This window comes from Chlamydotis macqueenii, chromosome 2 (genome assembly GCF_036417535.1).
Source record: "Chlamydotis macqueenii isolate bChlMac1 chromosome 2, bChlMac1.mat, whole genome shotgun sequence".
NCBI lineage: Eukaryota > Metazoa > Chordata > Aves > Otidiformes > Otididae > Chlamydotis > Chlamydotis macqueenii.
The window spans coordinates 94,987,477-95,013,228 of NC_141557.1; the positions used below are offsets into that span (position 1 = coordinate 94,987,477).

Genomic DNA, 25,752 nt, shown 5'->3' on the forward strand with positions numbered 1-25,752 from the left:
AGAAGAAAGGTGTTGATCCAGTGGTTAATCAGGAGACAGCTCATCCACAGAACTGACGGGGTCATGAAAAAGGCAAGTGCTATCGCTAGGCAGAGTGACAGAGATATTTCATGTCAAGTTAGGGAAATATTAATACCTGGTTACAAGGCACAGGGAAAATCCTTCTGAGCTACTGTATACAGTTGTCCATTTCAAGGCTGAAGACTTTTTTTTTGTATCTTTTTTCTTCAAAAGATAATGAACAGCCTTCTTGGGGCATAAGAGGCCTGGAATTCTAGACTGGCCTTTTAGAAATAGGGAGTACAAAAAAAAAAATCAATTTTGAATCAACATGATACACTGATCTGTGTATCAGCTGTAGCATCGATGTGTGTGTAATTTATGATAGGAGTAACAGGGTGAAAACAGTTAACATGGTAAGGTTGCTGTGATGTGTTCACCTTCTTTGTCAGGGGCTGGACTTACAAGATCCCTTCTAGTTCTTTATTTTGACCACCCTGTATTGTTGTATGCAATGAACCTGTAGGGCTTAGCTGACAAAATACTTTCTTGTCACATATACTGTGTTAGACTTTTTACATAGTTTTCAGTGGCAAGTACTTACCTTGTGATATAACACTGAGGTACAAATGGAACAGTCTTGTTATGACTGTACTGAAAGAATGAGGATGTGAGTAGTATCTGTGATATTTGTTAACCAGTTTCTTTTTTATTTTTGACCAGTGTATCATAGGGTCATTGGAAAGGTGAAGGGACCTTTGATTTCAAGCCCATTTACAAGAAAGATGGTGTGTTCTTCAGACCTTGTTCTATAATGATTAGAGGCATTAGGGTAAGCAAATTACACTTATGATTTTAAAGGTCAGATTTTATAAGCCTTTTCATTCTCCATCCTTTTTGTCAGAGCATTTAGTGGAGTAAGAGCTCTTACAGAGAAGGAAGAACATGTTTTGGTAGTTGTGATGAAACATACAGTTCTGGAAACACACTATTGTAAACTGAATGTGATAGTGATTCACAAGCAGTTTATCTTCCTAATAAAAAATAATATGAGGCCTCTATATTTGGTCTGAGGCCAGTGGAATCTTTTTATTCCACATTTGCTAGGGCTATATATGTATTGAAGTGAGTTTAAACAGGGGAGTGGCAAGGGGTGTTTCATAACCTTATAGGCAATTACAGTTTATAGCCAAATTATCTCCTGAATTACATTAGCTGAAATCAATGTCTCCTACTAGATGAACAGACTGTTCCATAAAAGCTTGACAGATAAAGCATTAATAAGTGTCAGAGCTGACTTGGTCAATCGAATGATTTGCTGACACTTCTTTTTACCACAAGCCTGCACTTTCAAGTTTAGTGCCAAAGGTTCACTATATATAGCTGAAGACAGCAAATAGATGTTCTCTTTTTGCTCAGATTTCTAACGAGCTGCCTGTTTCGTTATCTCCTCACTGGGGCAGCGTTTTCAGTCAGGACATTTAAAATATGGTGAAGCTACAGTTGCCCAATCCTGGCCTGGAGGACAGGATACCGTCCCATGAAGAACTTGAGGTCATTGAGAAAGAAGAGGCAGACTCCAGACCAAAATGGGATAACAAGGCTCAGTATATGCTGACGTGCGTAGGGTTTTGTGTGGGCTTAGGAAATGTATGGCGGTTTCCGTATCTCTGTCAGAGCCACGGAGGAGGTATGTCTTTAATATATCTGAACTAACTTTGGCTATAAACTAGGTTTAATCTCTCTTTTTTTTTTTTTTTTTGGGAAATGAATAGTGGAATATGCTTAGACCTGGTCAGTTCCTATAAGAATGGTGATGTTCATCTGTAGCAGACTGTCTAATGGAGAAGGCTATTTCAGAGGTTATGAAGTTATGTTCGTGATGGAAGAAAAGGAAGGGACTGTTTTTATTTTGGGACACAGGATTGATCACATCAGTCTTGCACTGTCGAGTACATTTTCTTGATCTAAAACTAATGTTACTTTAAATGTTACATATATATATATATAAAGCATATGTTAAAAAATGTTCATAAAATACTTGTGAGTATGATTGTGACCATTATCCCAAATGATCTTTTCATAATAAGGTTTTCATTGGTTTTGCACTGATCTGTATATCAGCTGTAGCATCGATGTGTGTGTAATTTATGATAGGAGTAACAGGGTGAAAACTGTTAACATGAAGAATATGTTTTTAATAGTTGGTGTTATTAAGTCATTTAAAACCCAAATATATGCTATTTACCATGTAATTTACTGTGATTCCTTAGGGTTCAGCTTAGGACTGAATGACCATATTAAAAGTTTTGTTTCACTGTTTTGCTGTTTGTTATGAAAGATGATCTTGAACTGAACCATTGCTTAAATATTATATGACAAAATATATTTCTGATTTTTTGACAATCTTTTCTGCCCACTGTCTACTTGTTATCTGCATTTCACTCTGGGACACGTGTAAAAAGTGTCTGTTCCTTTATGATGTTTGACCTTGAAAGAAAACTTTTGACTTAAGGAACAGTATTTCAAAGTAATTTTCATTAAATGTACACAGTAAGATGTTTAAAAATTACTCTTCACAGTTAGAGTAGAAACTAAAGAGGGGTCTGTGGGGAGTTGCAGGTACAAACTCAGGGACGTTTAACTACAGATTATTCAGTTGCAAGAAGAGAGGTTTTTAACATCTTAAGATCTTAGGTCTTAAGATTTTTCTGAGATGGTCTGATTGGAGTATAATTTAAGTTATGAGAGGTGCAGTCCCAGTAGGGAAGCTTAAGTTTATGTCTTCTGCTTTACTAACAGCATGAATTCAAGAGGCAATGGACACAAACTGTAGAGTGCACCTCAGTCTCTACTGGTAGATCTAAATCCTGCCACTACTGCCATCCTCTTATTACAGCTCCTGTTCTCCAACTTCTCCCTTCAATTAGGGAAAAAAAAAAAAAAAAAAAAAAGCTCTTGCTGTTCTTTGGATGGATGGCTTAAATTTGAATGTGTGACTATCCATATTGCAAAAACAGATCTTGAAGTTCTTATTTCTGAAGACATTTTACTGTTGAGATATTTTCTACCTAGTGAGACTTTCTGGCTTCTGCATCTCTGATTCCCATTCAGCTGTGTTCACAGCATAGCAAAAACCTGATAGATGCAGCACTCTGCATCATCTTTGATAGCACAGACACTCTTATGTCTGGCTTTACCTACCTCCAGCTGGAAATCCATATTTACTAGACATTTTGGACAAGTTTTCCCTTAGTCTTTGCCACTCAGCATGGTGGTCAAGATGATTAATTTGTCTTGGCATTTGTGTGACTCTTGGGTACTCAGGTGCCTCTGTAACTGAGTAGGGGAAATCAACAGCCTTATGCACCTTCTTCTGAGTTAGTTAATAGAAAGCATACGCCACACTCACGAGTGCACTATTTACCACACCAGTACATTTCTGCAGAGGATGAGAAAAAGTCCTATGTGATCACATAATTAGAGGTTGTCTCATAAGATGCATGCAGAATGAAGGTTGCATAGCCTACCTCTTTAAATAATTTCTATTTTTGAGGGTTAGCTTTGCTATCTTTACTTCTTTCCTTTCAAAGTACGAATTATAGGGATGAATGTTTGGAGCCATCCAGCACAGATGAGGTCTGGTAGCAAGGGTCTGGATAGTCACTATTTCAGCAAGGACATTCCTGAATGAAGTTGGATGTCCACCTACTTGGTGAATAAGTGCCTGTGCATTTTATATCACTCATAAAATATAAATAGACTATGAAGAAGTTTAAAATTTACCCTTGTAGTACTTGGACTTCAAGGAAGATGGATTTTTTCTCTGCAAACTGACTGTAGTGAAGGTAGTTAGGAACACTGAGTGTATAGATAACTCGTATAGATAATTTGTGAGGGCTGCTTCTTCCTAGACAAAAATACTATGATAGTGTTTTAACACTGTGATACCCAAATGTACAAAAATAAATCAGTGGTTACATAATTTTCTTACTTTTGTTGTCATAGATCATGAGTTTATATTTAAAAGGAATGGAATATTTATCCCAGTAAAATTTAGTAGTGTAAAGCACGTTTTATCCTTTTTCGCCTCTTAAGAGTTGTAAAATACATCATTACCACAAGCAAACTAGATTTCTATATACACACAATGTAAAAGCTCCAGTGATTGCCCCAGTGCTTTCACCAGCTTAATGAGATTGAAATTTCCTTTCATTTGATAGCCGTCTCTGACATTACACATAGCTTTTGTTTGATTTCTATTGAGCAACATGTCATTTAATCAACAGTTAAACATTTTTGTTTCATCCCTGATGAGGATTATAAAAAAGAGGATGTATATTTAATGTTTAAACCATCGATATATTAAAAAAAAAAAAGGTCTTTAACTCTACAGCTCGCACGTGTCTGCAGCAAACCTTGCCAGTGTGTGAGGGAGAACGTTTTCATCTCTGTGCATGCCACACTGAACAAAGTGACAGTAATGACATTGACAGTTCCTCGCTGGTGCTGTTACCCTCACTACAGCTGAGGTCTAAGAATATGATAGTATAGAAAAACATCTCCACCTGAAGTCTATCTGTCTTCCCTTTCTGAGGAACTATGTGAAAGCAATAAGATTTTTTTTTCAATTTCACATTAGAAACTCTTAGATTAAGGAGAAAGTGATAGCCATACAGATGTTCAAACCAAATATTATGTGTTCTGAAATACACTACTGAAGCAGAATGAGAATCTAATATCTCAGCTGTAAGGTTTTCAGACTGGGAAGATTACTCATTGTTTTTATATGTATCTTTAGAGCATTTATTTTCGAATCATTGGTTTATTTGTTAGGTTCATAAAACTGTGACAGCTTAAAAAGCATTGATTTTTTTTTAATGCCCCGTATAGCAGATTTGCAGAGTTATTGTCACTTATTTTTCCATTATGGCTTTTTCAGAAAGGTTGGAGAGAAATTGAGAGAAATGGAAAATACTGCAGAGTTGGATTTCTGAGCTGGCTGTTAGAATTGAACCCTGGAAAGAGAAAAACCCCCAAAAGATAAAAAAGTGTCATTCATAATTGAGAACTGCCATTTTATTTTGCTTCAAAATTTAACAGTATTCCTGCAGCTAAATGTAGATGGTGTTAACTTGTTTGTGCAGATCTGACATGGCACACCCTGCATCTTTAAATCATCACAGCTACCACGCTACACATGGCTAGCACTTCAAGCTAGAAGTGTTTCAGTTGGGTTTTTTTTTGCTTAGGGATATAGATTCTGTATTGCAGGTGTATTCTCACACTGTGTGCTTTATGTCTGTGACAACAAAAGGGGCGGACACAGCCCCACTTTCTCCATTTGTGTCCATCCCAGAACCTGAAATTTGTTTCCCAGTGGTTCCAGGGTAGCGAGGAAGCTGTGAGCAAGCAGTTGGACAGCTTCATAAAAGGCATCCTTTCCCCTTTTTGTGGCTGCACAAGGAGGTCATGGAGTCCCTTTATCTGCCTGCTCTGTCAAAGATGTGTCATGCTTAAAGACTTCTTTTATGACATTGTAATAAAGATCCCTCTGTGCATATCTTGAGACATCAGGAAATCTGCTGAGGTCAACAGTCTCGATAGTGGCATTCCCTGTCACCATGGAAGATAGAATCATAGAATCATAGAATCATAGAACGGTTAGGGTTGGAAGGGACCTTCAAAGGTCATCTAGTCCAATGCCCCTGCAAGGAGCAGGGACATCCCCGACTAGATCAGGTTGCTCAGAGCCTCATCCAGCCTGGCCTTGAACGTTTCCAGGGATGGGGCCTCCACCACCTTTCTGGGCAACCTGTTCCAGTGTTCTATAACACTCGCATTGTAAAATCTTTTTTCCTTATTTCCAATCTAAATCTACCCCCCACTATTTTAAAACCATTACTCCTTGTCTTATTGCAACAGGCCCTACTAAACAGCCTCTCCCCATCTTTCTTGTAGGCCCCCTTGAGGTACTGGAAGACCGCTATCAGGTCTCCCCGGAGCTTCCTCTTCTCCAGGCTGAACAGCCCCAACTCTCTCAGCCTGTCCTCATAGGAGAGGTGCTCCAGCCCTTTTATCATCTTTGTGGCCCTCCTCTGGACCTTCTCCAACTGGTCCATGTCCTTCTTGTGTTGGGGGCTCCAGAACTGGACACAGTACTCCAGGTGGGGTCTCAGCAGGGCAGAGTAGAGGGGGAGAATCACCTCCCTCGACCTGCTGGCCACGCTCCTCTTGATGCAGCCCAGGATGCGGTTGGCCTTCTGGGCCGCAAGGGCACATTGCCTGCTCATGTTAAGCTTCTCATCCACCAGCACTCCCAAGTCCTTCTCCTCAGGGCTGCTCTCAATCCATTCTCCGCCCAGCCTGTATTTGTGCCTGGGATTGCCATGACCCAGGTGCAGGACCTTGCGCTTGTCCTGGTTGAACTTCATGAGGTTGGCACGAGCCCACCTCTCCAGCCTGTCAAGGTCCCTCTGGATGGCATCCCTCCCTTCCAGCGTGTCGACAGCACCACACAGCTTGGTGTCATGGTTCAGTTCTCGGAGTCCTGAAGCAGATCTGATGGATGTGCTGTCCTTAGGGAGAGTGTAGGGTCAGGGCTGTTGCTGTGTCTCGCTGTCTTGGATGTCTACCCAGACTGCTAGAGCTGTGTGAGTGGAGGAGCACTTTGCATTTAAGGTTTGCAAGAATACCTCAAGCATGGAAAAATGGAGCCCAAAAGAGAATACCAATCATACCAATCAGCCTGCTTTCTATGGAAAGTGAAAAGTTGAGACTACCTTTGAATGCTTTCTGAAGGAAATGTTTCTAATACTTCGTAGGAAACGGCCTGATCTTCCCTCCCTTCTGCTAACAGAGGTGGTAAATAAAAAAAAAAATAAATTTCCTTGACAGGTATGATAAGAATCAAGTGGTCATAGATTAAAAGGACTGTAAAAGTTATGTGTTTCCTTTATTTCCTTACACAACAAGATCTTTGACGAGGGTGGTAGAATTTCTAGTCAAGTCCTCAAGCGATTTCACTGTGACTGGATGAACAAAAGGGACATGTCTCCATTAGGAGCAAAGATGGTTAAGCAATGCACCTTAGTGGAACTAACTGCCAGTCCATTCTTAAGTTTCAAGAGATGATCTAAAATCACTGCAAGTTGAGTTTCAAAAGGTGACAAGGGCTTACCCTGGGTGCAAATGAGGAGTATTTGGAGCAGGTAGCTGCACAGATATATCTTCTGGACTTAGTTACTACCGAGGAAGGACTTTACCAGAGAGAATTGAGATTGCGACATAACAGAGACCTATCTGGCATCCAAAAGGGGATACAAAAATAAAAGATCCAGATGGAGCAACCGTACAAACTCTGTGGGGTCAGGTTTCAGACTCTGAGGAGGTGTCTTGGGCTTAAAACAGAGACAATGCCCTGCAACTAAAAATTGCTGTTATAAACACAATTATCTTGTCCTTATCTCATCTTACTCTCATGAGAGCTCCTGGGCAAAGTACAGCAGAAGGGAAAATATGTGCCAGTCTCACTTGAGGTTGGAGCACACGGCATATTTCTGGCTCCTTGCAGCTCCATGCATTGATAAGCAACTTTTTCTCTCTGAAAGGCCAGAAGCTCTGTGTGGGGACGTTATCCCACTGACCCTCTCACATAGGAAGAAGGAAGTCATCGGAATGTAGGGGTATGCATCCCTCTGCACCAGGATGCAGAGGGAACTCATAGCATACACTGAAAAAAAAATCCTGTTTTCTATGAAAGCAAGAATAAAACAGTTGGGAGAAGTGTTATTCCCAGGAGTAGGGTGAGGCATCAGCAGAGTACAAACCCTTTGAAGCCAAATCTGGATGCACCGCATGTCTAACCAGGTGAAGAGGGGCCCTTATGTGCATGCCAGTGCCTGTGCCAGCAAAGCTAAGCAGGTCCATACAGACAAAATGGGACAAACCTTTAGAAATGCCAGAAACTGAAAAGACAGAGGGAGCCAGTTCCTTGCAGTGATTGAATCTTGCACAGTTTCAATGAATCCCAGAACCTCTGCCAGCGTTTGGTAAGACTTTTGCATCAACAACAATGATTCTGGGGCAAGCTGAAGAGTACATTGCCATTTCTGGTGTAGTTGCCAGGCATGGAAGGAGGACTGCCCTGTTACATCCAAAATCAGTAGCTCCCGCTGTCAGTAATTTTTGTAGAAGTCCCTGGAGTGGTAGGAAGTCAAAGGGGAAGAATTTTGGTTTTGGGAGCGATTCTAGTCCCTCTAAAATTGAAATATGTCCCATATGTTTCATGTGTTTGTGATGCAAAAATAAATATTCAGAAAGACAAAAGTCAGGAATGAATTGCTTTAGCATTGATACCATTTGTAATCATATTTCAGCTAAGACCACAGTGCTAAATTCAATTTTAATGCATAAAAATACTGAGCTACACTGATTTTGAAAGAAGCTTTTCTGTTGCTAAATGACATGCTTTACTAAAGGCTGAGTATATAATGTCCACACAGCTGCCTTTGGCAGCCTGCTTCAACATAAAATATATTTGCCTGGGCATCAGTGCTTAGTTACTCAACCTGATGTGAGGCAAATGCATTTTCAAAGTGCTCAGTATTTTGAATAGCATTTTATGTATTCAAAATGACTGATTTTTATTGGTAAATCTTTAAAATGTCGATGAAAGACAGGTGAGTAACTAGCATTACTTGAATTCCATAAAAGTGGAAAGCAAAAGGCGTAGCTCACTGATTTCATTACAAGAGTGACCACTCGATACAACAATATTGTTTTCATCAGACTTTATTGAAGCACACAGAAAATGAAGACTTTGCAGTAATGATAATTTCTAAAACTTTAGTGTAGACGATACGAAGAAGATACTCTATGGCGCAGAAAAGCACACAGTTCAACTCTTCAAAAAAATATTCAACTGTCTTGAATTCAAAACTATAGTTTCGATTCTTCAAATTTCCTCTTTCACTTGTTATCTGATTTTCATTGCATACATGACAAAAGTCACCAAATACCCAAACCTGAACTGTTCACGTACTGGTTTTGTGTTTTTTTAATGCCCTTAGATTATTTACTGTCTATAATTAGGAAGTTAAAGATTTTTTTGTAATGCCAGATACCTATTTTTCTAATATATAGCAATTTTCAAGCATTTGGCTCTGCACTTTGCTGTTCCACTGTGGTGTTATATTTTATCTCCACGTCCGAGGTACATTTTACTCAGGAAAAAAATTAATTTGAAAAGCTTGTCCTATACTAACCAGCCTTGTCATAACTAACAAGGTTTGAACCCTGAACTTCAGATCTCTTCTACTCAAAAATAAAAGCCCTCAGAACTAAAGTTTGGGCTTTATTGTAGTACTTCACTGATGGGAAACTTTTTTTTTCTCTAATCCATTTCAGGAGCCTTCATGATCCCTTTCCTGATTTTGCTAGTCCTGGAGGGTATCCCTCTGCTTTATCTTGAGTTTGCCATTGGTCAAAGGCTGAGGAAAGGCAGCGTGGGTGTCTGGAGCTCTATCCACCCTACCTTGAAAGGGGTTGGTAAGTCTGAAGAGAACACCAAAAGCCACCTGAGAAAGCAAAAGTCTCTGAACTGATAACCTTAAGGGCAAAGCCTCAGGATTTTATTCCAGTGTGCCATAAGAGATTCCAGGATCTATTCCTTTTCCCTTCTTACTAATGCTCTATTGATAGGTGATGCTAATCATAATAAGGCACTGTGACAATTTTGTGTCCATGTTCCCAAGTGTTGTGGGTCCAGTTAAAACCTTTCTCTAACTTGAGACCTGTTTCAGATTTCAGATATGTTTTCTATATTACAATATTGGCTGTTTTTACCATTAGGATGAACACTTAAGTGTACCAAAAATTTGTTCTTTAACTATGGATATATTATCCACATATTTATGTGAATAAATAAGAGTTTAATCTTTCTCTAAGCTGATCTACCAGACTTCAGCTCCATGTAATGTTACTTTCTTACCTCCGAGAGAAGTACCACCGTAAAAGCCATGGAGATAGTATTTTACAGAAAATACTTCTACACACCCATATGAAGCTTCTGACTATTCAGACACTTTATCTGACAATGTCGTAAAAGCAGCACGAAGCACACAGCATTAACAACTCCACACATACCTCATTACAGAGGAAACACAGGAGGTGCCATCTGAACATCAGGAAACACTGGGAGGGTGACCTAGTACTGGCACGGGTTGCCCAGAGAGGTTGTGCAGTCTCCATCATTCAAAACCTGCTTGGACATGGTCCTGGGTAACTGGCTGTAGGTGATGGCCCTTCTTGAGCAAGGAGTTGGACAAGATGACCTCCAGAGGTCCCGTCCCATATCAGCTATTCTGTGATTCTGTGGTTACCACATACCTGAAAGGGAAGAAACATAGCCAGTTAGGACTGTTGTTGGCATTCATTGCATTTGTAAATCAGTTACAAAAGACACTTGTTCATTGCATCTGGAATTTTTCTAACTTCTTCGTAACCTAAGAGCCCTTGGGAGCTAATCATTAGCATTTACTGTCTGCCAGAGGAGTCACCAGCGGTTGATGACTTGGGAGCAAGTGCAGAAGGAAAGATACCAGGTTGAATTCTGCACCTTTTCACAGACTGTGCCTCCTGGCAGCTCTCCATCCTATGCAGCAAAGATTAGCCAAACACATCTGCTGACCTCTGCAGTGGCATTGTGAAAGGGGAAGACAATCTGGGTCTCATTTAGGCAAAATCCCAAGTCAGTTGAGCTTGACATGTACCCAGCATCCCAAACTCCCTAGATATCAGTGGGCAAGTCTGTGAACAGGATTGCGTGGTGCCTGTAGGGAGTTAGTCCACTCATAATGTTGGCTTCTAAATGGATGCCAGCTTCGGCCTAAGAATAGTTTTAGGCTGTACATCTATGTAGGACTCACCTGTCCAACATTTAGGTAACGAATTCACAGTGACTAAACCTACATCCAAAATAAACAGAGGAGAGGGGAAAGACCATAAACCATGGAATTAGGGTGGGGAGGAGAGTAGGGAAAGGTTGAGGCTCGTACCATATATTTTGATATGTCTTGAAGACTAGAGTATTGAAATTTACATTGTGTTCTGATTTTATTTTTTTTTTAGGCATATCAGCAATGTTAGTGTCCTTCCTGGTGGGTTTATATTATAATACTATTATTGCCTGGGTAATGTGGTATTTCTTCAACTCCTTCCAAGAGCCCCTACCTTGGAGCAGCTGTCCTCTCAATGACAACAACACAGGTATATTTTATGAAATGTTGTATTTTGTTGCAGAGCACATTTTTGGTTGGTTTTTTTTTTTCTAGCAACTAGCCTAATTGAGCCTCTTTCTGTAAAACAACAGCAGAGCATGGCAGTCCTGTCAGGAATGTTGTACTGTTTTAATACTTGTGTTTCACATTATATAAAATGTGACCAACGCTTAATCTTTGAGACAAACTTTGACTTTTTATATGAAACTTCAGGGCTGATTTTGACAGATGTGTTCACACACAGAATATTCACAAAGTGGGAGTCTAGCATAAGTATGAACATTTCCAGATTTACAGAATGTTTCATCTGTCTCTTCACCAACAGGCCTCCTTTAGCATATTGAAATGGGAAAAAAAAAAAAAAGATATGCATAATCCCTATGAAACACCTGTATCTCTCAATATGACAGCAGTCTAGAGCCCCTTGGAGACTGCTTGGTGACAGCAGCTTTGTTTTCTGTAGTCAGCCCTCCATGAAACTATGAAGCAGGTTTTTCTGGTGGGTCAGTGAACAGCTCTTCAGAGAGCTTTGCTCCTCTCCTCCCAGAGTAAGTAGAAAAAGCTTATATAAGGGCACGCCAAGGCAGAATACTGCACAGGTCAGCACATTGCAAGGAGCTGAGAATCCAACCTCAGCTGACAAGACCTTGAACGATGCCCCGCAGCACAGAAAGACGAAGCATTGCTGATGCGAAGGAGGGGTGAGAGGGAAGAGCCGCCCGGCTGCACGGAGCTGTGGGCAGGTGCCCACACTCCATCAGGCAAGAAAGAGCAGGATGCATGTGGAAAGCCCAAAGTTTGTTTTTCTTTTTTTTAAGATGATGTATGAAGTGTACAGTCTCTGAAAAACATCTGCCTAACTGCTTTTCTTCTCCTAAAATAATCAATATTCCATGCAATATGCATACATTTATGCTCAGGAGTCCTCTCCACATTTTCTTTGGCACAAGAGGCTTCTAACCTCACACTTTTTTAGGAAAAAAAAAATATTATAAAGACAGACGAGTCTTTGAGTGAGCTTCAAAGATTTTATCTGCATGGTTGAATTAATAGAAATGACAATAAAAGCAGTATTAAAATTCCTGTTAAACAATTGTCTTTTAAATCTTTAATTTTCCCATGAAACCAGCCTCTAAGAATCTGAAATTTGCCAACAAGTCCGTTGGCATTAGGCAGTACAATTTAGAACACTGGTGTTTATTATTTAGTTTCCCTTTTTCCAAGTAAACAAAAGGCATATAGAATGACAACCATTTTGTGGTTACAGGTTACAAAGAAGAGTGTGCCAGGAGCTCTCCTACAGATTATTTCTGGTACAGAGAAACATTAAACATCTCCACTCGTATTGACAATTCAGGCACCATACAGTGGTGGCTTTTGTTATGTTTAACATGCGCATGGGGTGTACTGTACGTTTGCACAATCAGAGGCATCGAAACAACAGGAAAGGTACTCTGTTTTGGTTTTTTAATGAAATGATATTTGTTATGCTGTTGTCATTCCTTATTCATACAGACCTAATCATGCTGTAGAAACTGTCTGTTTCTTGAGCAAATGCGTGTCTAAAACATTGTGTGTCATCACTGGGGCTGCTTTTTGAAGAAGGAAGCTGAATGAAATGGAATTTGATTTGATATTATATGATTTGATGTGATTTATGTGAAGATTTTTGTGAGCAATTCAACTTCCTTGTCCCTATAGGTCCTAGTAAAACATTCTTTAGGTATTACCACCTTAACACTAATATTAACCTTTAATACAGGAGCAAGGGACCCTGTCTTTTTGCTATAGCCTTTTTCTTCAAAACATGCATGTACAGATTTATTTGGGTTTGTGCTAGCCCTTAATATTATCTCTCTGAAAGAGTGACCAACGTTCTGCTGCCCAGCGAAGCCCCAAGAGCCCATCCTTGCATCCACAGCATCAACCTGATCTCAGGGTGTGGTTTATTTTTACACTGCTTTTGAATGATCTGAGTTGAATGTCAACAATGACAATTTGTCTTAAATAGAGCACTGTAACTGTAAAAATGTTTATTATCAAAATGTACTGCATGTACTGTTTCTCTTGAATGTAGTTTTCTGTAGTACATTAATCATGACTCACTTGAAACTTGCCATTATTGTTAGTCACAGTACCTTCTTCATCCCCCTCTTTTCTTCCCTGCAGTGCTATTTTTATTCAAATCTTCTGTTTTATTTAAGTGTTTTATTCACGTGCTTCTTGTGCAGGCCGTGTATGTCACATCAACTCTTCCATACCTTGTGCTTACCATTTTTCTAATCCGTGGCTTGACGCTGAAAGGATCAACCAATGGAATTGTGTATCTCTTCACCCCTAATGTAAGTCATTGTATGGTTCATCCCTTAGTGACACACGATGCAGTTCTCTCTGTAATTAACAACCGATTGAAAATTAGTCCCCTCTGCTTTTCTAAATGTCCCTCAGACACCTTTAAAATCTTGATTCTGGGAGGTGAATCCTTTGCACCAGATGTAAAATACACATACACATATTTTCTCTCTCTCCCCCCACAACCCATCAAAATCTATTATAAAAAATGGAAGGCAAAGCAATGCAATGGGGTTGCCATAAGGGGGCTTGGTTTGTTTTCCTGTGTTCTAGTTAAGGATGAGTCTAACTTTAAAGCACAAATCATCCAGATAGGAGTAGAACCCATCCAATCGGTGTGGTTTTATGGATAAAAGACCTAAGAGAATGGTTTAACTGTGCAGCAGTTTTTAAACAAAATTTAAAAGGGTTTCATTCTCCATGAGAAGACTTCTGAATGTTCATTGTTAACACTAAATAATAAACACCATTTCTGGAAATGGGCATGGCAGCTGTCAGCTATGGAAAGTAATTTGTTTATCAGAAAACTTGTAGAAAACATACGGATAGGTTTTATTTTTGAAAAAAAAAACAAAAAAAAGGTAAGTTTGACAGAAGTATTGGCCTATTTGTTAGCATTCTTCAAGAATGGTGAGTTCTGCATGGTTAATGTTCTTGTTTTAATTATTGTTTTAAACCTTTCATGTTCTGTCTGAAGAGCAGTGTTGCATGTGCTTAAAGCTGTATGTCTGATGCCTCAGGTTACTGAGCTGGCTAACCCAGTGACGTGGCTGGACGCGGGTGCTCAGGTGTTTTATTCTTTCTCCCTGGCCTTTGGAGGCCTCATTTCATTCTCCAGTTACAACTCCATTCAGTAAGTAGCCAGGCAAAAGCCAAATTTTATATGAATATTTCATTATTTCAAATGAAGCATGTTGACTTCTGCCCTATCATTACACAGTAATTACTGGGGTCTGGGACACCATCCCCTCAGACACGTAAGGCGTACACCTGACTGATCCTAGCTCTCCCAAGCCAAGATTTCAGGGTCCTGATGCCAGCTGATTTCCTGCAGAAAGACATGGTGGTGCAGGGTAGAAAGAAGGAGACTGGCTGCCCATCACCAGCTGATGAGCAGGAGTTTAGTTTCTGGGAGTGCCCAACTCATGGTGTTGCCCAACTTACAGACCACAGCTTAAATCTTTAGCTTAAAGATTAGAAGATATATTTAGGAGTTTTGTAATTCAAGTTTGGTTCCTTCCTTTGCATGTGTAATGGGGCCAGGGAAGAGATGGAGCACAAATTCCCATCACCCAGGGAATGAACTGGTCAGCAAATTACGACATGGTGCTATGTTCTACACTCATCCTCCCAAAATATTGGAGCAATCACTGGTACTTCTTGGTGCCTTCGATCCCTTCAGCACTGTCCTCTTGAAGGACAAACAGTGCAGCATTCTCTGAAGCTAATATTTTTGATAAATGTCTCCAAATTAAGTTTTGGTTATCTGGTTTGGCCGTGCATTCAGAAAGCTGTGTTTCAGTTTTGGCCAAAGTTCAATGACACCAGAATTTCAATCATTGCTGTAATTCCCTGCTACCACTCTTGATTTCAGATGTTTTTCAGAAGTTTATCTGGAAATTTTGGTGCCTGTGAGTCTCAATGCGAGGTGACAAGCCCCACTTCAGGTCCAAGAGAGTATTTCCACAACCGTGAGGAGCAGGGTTGAGAATGTTCCAAGAGACCCAAAGAAAAGGAGTAGTGTCCTCCTGCTTTTCCAACACACAGGGCTATGGCACCAGGCCACATTCCTTCAATTCTCAATCATTCACAACTTAAGGAGGAAACTGCAGAAAGTAATGAAATTCTTATAGAGATATAAGAAAAAAACATGCAAATACCATAGTGTTACACTGGACCAGGTGTGACTGACTCTGCTCCTGGACATTTTGGGAGTATAAATATCTCAGGAAATACTGTGAGGTTACAATGCCATCAGGGACTCACTCATTCATAACCAGGAGGAACCTGAGCATCTTACTTTCTCTGAAGGGAAGGAATATTTTTATCAAGCCTGTCATTAAGAATCTCATGTTACAATGAAAAAAATTGAAATGAGAGTACAGCAAGGAATTCCAATTCAATGCCTTCTGCCCACTACATACCTATTTGCAATGCTATAAATGGGGAAAGGTCACAGTGTCACAAGTCTTGGCTGGACAGGATTGTCTTTCCTCTCCTCTTGAAGGTGATCAGAAAATTAAATATGACAACATCAAGTTAATCTTGATAGTCCTTTCCTGCCCAAGAGAAGTACAATATCTAGAGTTTTACAGCCTTCTCATAAAACCATTAACTAATTTAATATCGATTTTTTATCTTCTCTCTCAGATGAAAGTCTCTTTCTGGCTCTGCAATTTTTTCATCTTAGCACAGATACACTAGCAAGTGCCTGCAGCAGAAAAGTCTCTAAAAGCAGTTTAACTTTCACAATGTAATAGCTTGTCTGACCGACCTTATCAGCATAACATTCCATCATATTTCCAAACCTTGAGGACATTTTGAACCACCTTCTGTCTAACGGTCAAACAAAACTGTTCCCAAGTGCTCTTGGCTACGGCAGCTTTACCATACCAAAGTGCTATGGAAACTTTTGGTCACTTTTCCCTTCTGATTGTCCAAATTCAAACTCAAACATTTCACCTTGCAGCAGAAGACTGTTTTAATTCACTAAATCTATTTGTAACCACTGTACTTGTGTATTCATAGAGAGCACACTGATGTACCTATGCAACTGTAGACTACTTTTCTATGAGTCTTGGTAGCCTGTTTCTAGTATTTATTTTGGGAATGTGTTTGAAAATAATTCTTTTTTTTCTCTTTGATTTGCAGCAATAACTGTGAGAAAGATGCCCTGATTATCTCAGTGATCAATGGTTTCACATCCATCTATGCAGCGACTGTCATATACTCCATCATTGGATTCAGAGCCACAGAAAGATATGATGACTGTTTTGACAGGTAAGTTATTGGAAAAAATCCCAGAATATACAGGTGTGTTTGGCTGAGGCAGCTCTGTTAGCCTGATGATAACGGATTTATTATTTCTGAACAGTTGCAGATCCTGACCCAAATGGTATCAGACCACACATTACTTAAAAATATTTAAATCATGTGATATCAACCCTCTAGGGAGCAATAATTATTTAAGCCATCTTACTTCCTAGATAAGTGTTGCATAAGCAACCATATTTTACATTATTCTCTGATGTTTTCAAAAAGTAACAAGGGAGGAAGAAGATATTCTGTATTGTAATGTGTTTTTTTGAAACCGTTCTTTCAAATATAACTGCAGTTAATGTAACAATTCCTATTTACACAAAGGTAGATTCAGTTTGTGATACATTATTTCACTAAAACATGCTAGAATATTTGTATTTTTAGAGGTAAATGTGAAAAATTAATAATTTGCATAATGCATATGAAACATGTTCTGAAGGAACGTATTTACTTAACTGTTAAGGCAAGTTTCAATAAAACTAGTTCTGTGAAAAGCTGGATTTTACTTTACATATTTTAAAAACAAATAAGCAAAAAATGGATACTGAGCTCCTACCGCTGCTATTGGTACTGTGGTCAATGTCGAATCCTCAAAGACCTTCTGACAGCACAAATGAACTATGCAGTTCTGCCTTGGAGACCACTTGCAACAAGATGCTGAAAGCACTGCCCATTTTAAGAAGGCTGCCCGTGCCCAGGCAGTTTGGATGGTCCCACAGGGTCCTGGCCACAGCTGGATCATGGTGTAGGCACCTTGGGTACTGCTAGGGACTCTGCATACTACATTGGGAAATTAACCCATATTAATTCATCAAATTCTTCCCATTTTAACTCGTTAGATGAAGCCCTATCAACCACTGAAAAACTGTCTAGAAACTCTGGAAAAAAAAAAAAAGCAGAATTCACCATAATCAATGCCTGCTGAGCTGACATATGGCATGAAAGTCATAGAACCATAGAACGGTTTGGGTTGGAAGGGACCTTTAGAGGTCATCTAGTCCTTTGTAATATACCCTGGTCCCTGTGTCAGCTCTGTATTTAGGTTGCCTCCTGGAGAGCTTAAATGCTTAGCTCTCATCAGAAGTACTAATTTTACCAGAGGAATTCAGTCTCCTTTCTAACCAGGGCTGCTTTCTAACCAGGGTTCCATTCAAGTTCCTCCACATCAGCTGTAAAAGTGCATGATGCACAACTGCAGACACCTTACACATTCCCAGAAGCTGCCCAGTCTGGGAATTGGTGACCATCTTTGCAGTGCAAAGATGGGCACCTGACTTCTGCACAGATCCCTAAAGTGCCCATCCATTTAGCTGTCATCTGTGCCATGAAAGACAGTATTGGACTCAGCTTGGAAGAAGAAAGAAATAATTGCACATAAGAAGGACATGGGCCTGTTGGAGTGGGTCCAGAGGAGGGCCACGAAGATGATAAGAGGGCTGGAGCACGTCTGCTATGAGGACAGGCTGAGAGAATTGGGGCTGTTCAGCCTGGAGAAAAGGAGGCTCCAGGGAGATCTTATAGTGGTCTTCCAGTACCTCAAGAGGGCCTACAGGAAAGATGGGGAGAAACTCTTTAGCAGGGCCTGTTGTGATAGGACAAGGGGTAATCATTTTAAAATAGAAGAAGGTAGATTCAGACTGGACATCAGAAAATATTTTTTTACAGTGAGGGTGGTGGAAGACTGGAACAGGTTGCCCAGAGAGTTGGTAGATGTGCCATCCTTGGAAACATTCAAGGCCAGGTTGGACGGGGCTCTGAGCAACCTGATCTGGCTGGAGATGTCCCTGCTTCTTGCAGGGGGGTTGGACTAGATGACCTTTAAAGGTCCCTTCCAACCCAAACCATTCTATGATTCTAAAACTGCTAGATTTCAAAATCTGATCTTGAGCAACAGAAACACTTCTTCCCTTGTATCTTTGTAAAAGACATTGTGCTCTTAATAACTTGCTTGATGATGAAAACGAATCCTGAGGATGCTTACAAATAAATAATTTCCAATTACTTGTATTTCACTTTTTCAGAAATATTCTTACTCTAATGAATGCATTTGATTTGCCAGAAGGTAATGTAACACAAGATAACTTTGAACAAATGCAGCAGCTGTGTAACATGACTGATCCAATAACTTTTGCAAGCCTGAAGTTTGAATCCTGTAATCTGGAAAGTTTCCTGAATGATGTAAGTTTAACACTCTGACTCATGTTGATATGGTAGGAATGCATAGCAATGTGTTAATTGCCTAATGCTTTTTCTTCTGAGGTTGTTGGGTTTTTTTATGATTGCACTATTGATTGCAGTTGGCTTGGAATGCCCTTGGACTGAAGAATTACTGTTGTTTACCTCATTTTCCTTTTGAAGCCACAAGCTGTTTAATTCCTCTGGAAAGTGCTGGCAGTCTGTCAGACCTGTAGCTAAACTCACAAGGGTTCTAGGCTGGCCACGTGCAGCTGGCAAAAGAGCAGCAAGTGTTTCTCTGGAACTAGCTGGTTGCAGCCATGATGGGACAAGAGACTCCCAAAGCGAGGGAGCAGTTGGAGCAAGGCCTTGTCCTAATCAGTACAAGTGTGTCACAACACAGAAAGAATGGACCTTGACACCGAGGTGAAAAAAGTTACAAGAAGAATTAAATAAATAAATAGAATTTTTGGTTGAAAAGGTGGTGAATTACAGATGAAAATAGGTGGCCATAAAATCCCATAAACTAAGTTTGTATTGCAATGACAGTAATTATATTGCTGCATTAGGAAATCTTTGTGGAAACAAAAAGTGTAATTATTGGGATATGATGCAGCGTACACCAAGCCTAGTGAACACCAATGTAAATTTAAGTGCTGTGTGATGTTCATGAGCCTAATTTTGGAGCTTCTGAAATCTTCCACAGGGAGTTGAAGGAACTGGCCTAGCTTTTATTGTCTTCACTGAAGCTATCACCAAAATGCCTGTTTCTCCTTTATGGTCCATCCTCTTCTTCATCATGGTCTTCTGCTTGGGTTTGTCATCTATGTTTGGAAATATGGAAGGTGTGCTTGTACCTTTACAAGATCTTAAGCTTATACCCCCCAAAGTGCCTAAGGAACTCATTACTGGTAAGTGATTTTTGAGATGAGTGACCTCCTCCTATCCAATGAATAGTTTATATGCTGAAAAACCAACCCTCTACCTATATGTTTTCTGATTTAGCACTATCCTAAGACTCCTAAGTAATCTCCTGAAGGTTTTCTCACAACCTGCAATGGGGCAGCTTCTGTGAGGTTCCTCCTGAGCCTCCAGAGAGCTGCTCGCCCCGTGGCTTGCCCATCAGCCTGCTCACATTGGTGATCACCTCCTCTGCTGAGAAGCTGGAGGACCCGAGTCCTTCACCTGGGCAGAATTTCTGTCAGTGCATCACTGTCCCACCAATTAGGAGGAAAAGGACCTCTTTTCTCTCCTCAACCTTCTCCCATTTCCTTTGTGGCATCTCCCACCTCTGCAATGTTAAGAGATTTTTGCCACTTTACCGGCCTAGAAGCAGGCCTTCTCAGAGTATCATTGGAAAATAAAGTGGTCACCTTCAGGCTGCAACTGAACTAAAAGCTACTTATAAAACTTTCTAGCTACTGGGAAAATGTCTTACTTTTTTTTTTCTTTTGCTTTCTTTGCCTAAATGTACTACTACTATTTTTTTTTTCCCCACAGGTCTCATTTGTCTGGGGTCTTACCTGATCGCTTTTATTTTTGTGCTGAAGTCTGGTAATTACTGGCTGGCTCTATTTGACAGTTTTGCTGGCTCTATTCCCTTGCTAATCATTGCATTTTTTGAGATGTTTTCCGTCGTCTACATTTATGGAATAGACAGGTAATATAAGTTAAATTTTATTAGAAACTTGTGCATAAATTGCTTAGTAGTGCAGCTGCAATCTCACTACACCTCAGTGCATGTCATTTCTGTCACAGAAATCACTGCAATTATGCAAAATTAGTTTAGTGTTGCTTATTGATTTAGATTTCTAAAATAGCTCTCAACAAAAAGAAATCATGCTTTGTCAAGAGTGTGCTGAGAATTTTTATTCATACATGAAACTTTTCCACTTTTCTATTAATACATTATAATAGATAAAGCTTTATAACAATCAGCTAAAATAAACACATATTTAAGATATTGCAAGAAAATATTAAGCATTAGCAAGTGCCCTAGGGTATAATCACATCAATGCAAATAATGTGAAGTAGGCATCTAAATCTACGTATCTGCAGCACTTACAAAATGCTGCTATAGCACATTTACATTTTAAATACAGTGGCATTTGCAATACATCCTCTTCAGGATAATTGCATCAAATAGTTAATTAGCAGAAGCAAAGTACAAGCACGTTGGCACTGAGATGAAAGTTTAAAACAGAGGTACATCCCAGGAGTGTTTAGAGTGAATGCTGAATGGTATTGTCCAAAGCAGGGATCTCCATGCAGGCTACAGATATTGTTTTACAACAGGATGCAAATCCAAGGCTACTGCGATGCATTCTTAGCTGATGGATTCAGGACTTTATCAGTTGTAGCAGTAAGTAATTGTCCTATCAACTTTCTAGAGATCTGATACACCAAATTTCACCATCTTTCTGTTTGTGATCAATATGTAGGGAGTACGAAAAAAAGCACGGGGATTTCAGTCACCTATAGGTTTTGCTTGAACCTGTGCCAGACCCTCCAGCCACACTGCTCCTGGTGATGGGGTGAATGCCCTTGTGGCCCACCTTCCCATATTTCAAGTTTTATATTACCTGAGGAGGCATGAATCAGCTTAGGTAAATTAGGAGAGCAGAGGGAGTACCTTAAAGAAAGAAGGCTTATTTTAATTTGTTAAAGACAGAAAAGTCTGTGTTGATCACTTTTCCTTCCCATTAGAATCTCAGAACACGTCATAAAGTCAAATTAAAACTGTTCCCAGGACACAATCATGGGCTGAGGCCACAGATATGTGGGGATTGATTCAGAAAAGAGCTTCACACCAAGCTTTTGTGTTCCTGGCCAGCACTCAGCACTGTTGCCCTTTTTGAGTACAGACCTTATCAGGGCTGCCTAAAGGTGGTGTTACCTGCTCCAGAAGAGTTCCTGTGACCTTTTTCTGAGAAAGGGTCATTGGTAAAAAGATGGCTCTCCTGCTTGAAGGAGAACCTGTGTGTTATCCACAACACTCACATGAACTACACCTGGATGCGCTCTGCAGTCAGGACATGGGGCTTCATATTATTTTAAGAATGATCTCTAGATCTTAGAAGTTAAGGATGAAAAGATAAAATAAATTTACATAGTGACTGAGGTGCAACTGAATTCTGTGTTGTGTTCATAGCTGTAGGACAAACTGAATAGTCCTTCAGACTTATCCCCATAGGATACACAGGAAAGCCAGACAAGAGGGCTAGTAATAGAAACCTCAAACTTCTAAAACATTTATTTTTTTAAGAAGTGTGTGCACATGGTGCTGCGTCATATGTAGAAGCCATAAATTGGTTCAGGACTGATGCAGACCGTGTCACTCTCAATGCAGGGATTGTTTTGTCTTGCAGAGACTTTTTCGTGCCATTATCCACTGCATGCTCTACGAATAACCCAAATAACACATTTTTAGGTGTTCTTAATAATATGTCAAGTTAAATATCGTTTCAGTACTCAACCTGAGAAAACTGGTAGAAATCCAAATTAAGCAAATATTATGCATAGAATCTAATTTTAAAAATTACTCCAATTTGCTTTGTTCTTTTTTAATAGTGTCACTCGTATTAATGTATTCAGCTCTGAGATGCTTACCAAAAAATCGTGAAACAATACTGCAATACTTTACAGGGAAAGTCCATCTGCATTGACTCTTTTGTGTCGAAACTGTTTCATGTATGCCTCACCGACTTCTTGCAGAAAGCACACTTCCAAATAGAAATTTCCTGACTTACTTCTGAGAACTATGAGTTAAAAACTCCTAACACAGTTGCAGCACTATCTGCCTTAATCTGAACTACTTAGGTCTAATTCCTGATGTTGTTATCAATCCTCATTTCATACTGACATTAGGAAGTCCTGGGAAGCACAGCTAGGGGTAGTCTGGACTTCCCTGTTTATGAGCAGGCACCCTTTGATCTTGACCATTTTTTACTGTCCTGAACTTCCTGTTTTTGTTCCTAGGTTTAACAAGGATCTTGAGTTCATGATTGGACACAAGCCCAATATTTTCTGGCAGATTACCTGGAGAGTTATCAGTCCTCTCATTATGTTAGTTATCTTCTTTTTTTATTTTGTGGTGAAAGTCAATGAAGAACTGCTCTACAGCGTTTGGGACCCTAGCTATGTAAGTTTATAAAATGAAAATATTTATTTAGAATTATTTTATGTATTCTTCTTTAATGGAAGTGTCATAATCAGTTGTATTCATCTCCAATTTGAAACAGTTTTCTGGTAGAAAACTTACTACAAGACATAAAGTAATAACAAAAAGTAACACTTAGTCCTAAATTCAGCTGTGATACTTGCAACTGGTATATAGTGACACCTGAGCAGCTTTTCCAAAGTGGACAAAACCAAAATATTACTCTAGGTTTCAGGCAAGACTGAAACAGATGTCAGTTGCCCTGTAAGGATTATAGAAGAGCTGGAAATGTCACAACCTTTCTATCTTGACAAAGGGCCAAATCTGTGAAGCCATTTTGATATTACACTTGTTTCTGTGTGCACTTAAAATCACAGAACTGCGGTAGTGCTGCTTACTTATCACTGACAGAAGAAATTAATATTAATCAATATTAATATTGAGATTTCTTCTTCGCTTTTCCAAATGTGTTGGTGTGATATAAATTATAATTGCAGCAATAAGTCATCCACTTTTCCTTTCCTCCCCTTGCAGAATAAAAAGCTGTATGTGGTACAGGGAAGGGCTTATTAAAAAAAATGTGGGTCCCATCTTTTTCTCCATCACCCCATCTGTCTAGCTCTGCTTTTGTTCTCTAGCCTTATCCCAGTCACCATCCTTAAAGCAAAAACAGTCATGCAGCACACTTACTTAACTTGTAAAGATGAATTTTTATTTTTCTAAGACAAAGACAGAAAGGGAGAGAAAGGCAGATGGGGAAATGAAATTGCTTTCTTTTCTCCTCCTTGGCAACCTCACTTCCTTCTTAATAATGCCCTCCTGCACCCTTTGATTTCAGCCTTCCCACCCAAGGCTGCGTGTCCCCCCCAGCCCCACACTCCTTTGTGCCTGGGACGCGTGCCGGGAGCAGTCCCGGCTCTTGCTGCTTTCACGTCATCTTCCCATTGCTTTTAGGTAAAAATAAGTCCAAACCAGCTGAGACTGGAAACCCTTGAGCTGGAAACTGCTGTACAACTGGCAAATTATTTTGCCATTGTGGCTAGCTGCTGTTCTGATTACATTGTTGATCTGTTGAATTACTGTATGTCTGTATGTTCTGAGGGCTCCTCGTGACTTTCTACAACTCGATTGTTTGCTCTTTCAGGAGGAGTTCCCCAAAACACAGAAGATTGAATATCCCAACTGGGTGTATGCTATTATTGTAATCCTTGCTGGAGTGCCTAGTTTGGCCATCCCTGCCTTTGCTATCTACAAAGCCATCAGAAATTACTGTCAGAAAAAAAATGATCGTGTGGGCCTTATAATCGCCACATCTGAGACTTCTGTTAATGGAAACTTAAAGTATTCAGCATAAAACCATTTAAAAATGTGGAAAAATGTTCTGTCAGTGAGAAAAGTAAAAATATTTTTTATAAGAATCCAAAGTTAATTTTATTTTCATAAAACGATAACTATGTGTTGTTTCCCAGTAAACATTTGTTTACTTAACAATGCAATGCTCTGTGAAGAGTTAATGGCTTGGATCCTGGAAGGAAAACAGTCATATTTGCAAGTGATTGAGGCACCAGGGCAAATCATTTGTCCTTCTTCTGTTTTTAAAGCCAGCTTGTTTGAAACTGGCTTGCAGTTCCCTGTTTGGGAATGCACTGTGCTTGACATGCCACAAGTGACTCTTCTATATGCAACCATTCTGGTTGGGTGGCCAATATGAAGGGTAACTTAATACTGACTTCTCTTGCACATTAAATTGTTTTTACTTTACATGCCACTGTGTTGCACAAAGCCACCAAAATTATTTGTCTCATGCAGAAGTTTAAAATATTTAATAAAAACATTTCTAAGTATGAGAATGATAGTCTGATTCATTTATAATTCAAGTCCAGGTTGGGTGGGGCTTTGAATGACCTGGTCTCATGGAAAGTGTCTCTGCCCATGGGAGGGGGGTTGGAACTAGATGATCTTCAAGGTCCCTTCCAATCCAACCTGTTCTGTAATTCCCTGATTCTATAATTCTATAATTATTATAGTATCATAGAATCATAGAATAGTTTGTGTTGGGAGGGACCTTTAGAGGTCATCCAGTCCAACCCCTCTGCAAGGAACAGGGACATCTCCAAATAGATCAGGTTGCTCAGAGCCTCATCCAACCTGGTCTTGAATGTTTCCAGGGACGGGGCATCCACCACCTCTCTGGGCAACCTGTTCCAGTCTTCCACTACCCTCATTACAAAAAATTTCTTCCTTATGTCTAATCTGAATTCATGTCCTTCTATTTTAAAACCATTACCCCTTGTCCCATCACAACAGATCCTGCTAAAAAGTTTTTCCTCTTCTTTCTTATAAGCACCCTCTAGGTATTGCAAGGCTCTGTAATTGCCTATTACTTCCAAGTTCCCAGCAGATAGCCCTGCTTTTGCTGATGACAGAGAACTAATCTTGCAATGGGGCAGCAGTAGCTCAGGAATTGGAAAAATTTGCCATCTCTGGCACCCATGAGCAAGAGGTACACCACTTGCCCGGGAGGTCCATGCTAATGAGGGACTCAAGGCACTGAAATGGTGGAAAAGTTCTTGCCCTCATCTGTCACAATCAAGGCGGGTAGCTCTGGTTCACATACATGCAGACATATGCACATGCACACCTGCCTTACGACTATTTCAAGCTTCTAACTTCCATGTGACCCAGAGGAGCTCAGTCTGGAGTCCCATTCCGTATGTGGTCAATGGAGAGACAAAGGAGCACCATTAG

The 25,752-nt window shown here is 39.9% G+C and overlaps 1 protein-coding gene across 1 annotated transcript; it reads left to right on the forward strand.

Annotated features, from left to right (window-relative positions):
• Nucleotides 1-1,488: 1,488 nt before the first annotated feature.
• Nucleotides 1,489-24,358, forward strand: LOC104478295 (sodium-dependent neutral amino acid transporter B(0)AT1). The gene is made up of 12 exons (XM_086742086.1): nucleotides 1,489-1,690; nucleotides 9,409-9,549; nucleotides 11,131-11,268; nucleotides 12,547-12,728; nucleotides 13,511-13,621; nucleotides 14,372-14,484; nucleotides 16,503-16,631; nucleotides 18,692-18,848; nucleotides 19,552-19,756; nucleotides 20,346-20,505; nucleotides 22,824-22,986; nucleotides 24,149-24,358. The coding sequence occupies exons 1-12, from the start codon at nucleotides 1,489-1,491 to the stop codon at nucleotides 24,356-24,358; spliced, it is 1,911 nt and encodes a 636-aa protein (XP_086598212.1).
• The last annotated feature ends 1,394 nt before the right edge of the window (nucleotides 24,359-25,752 follow it).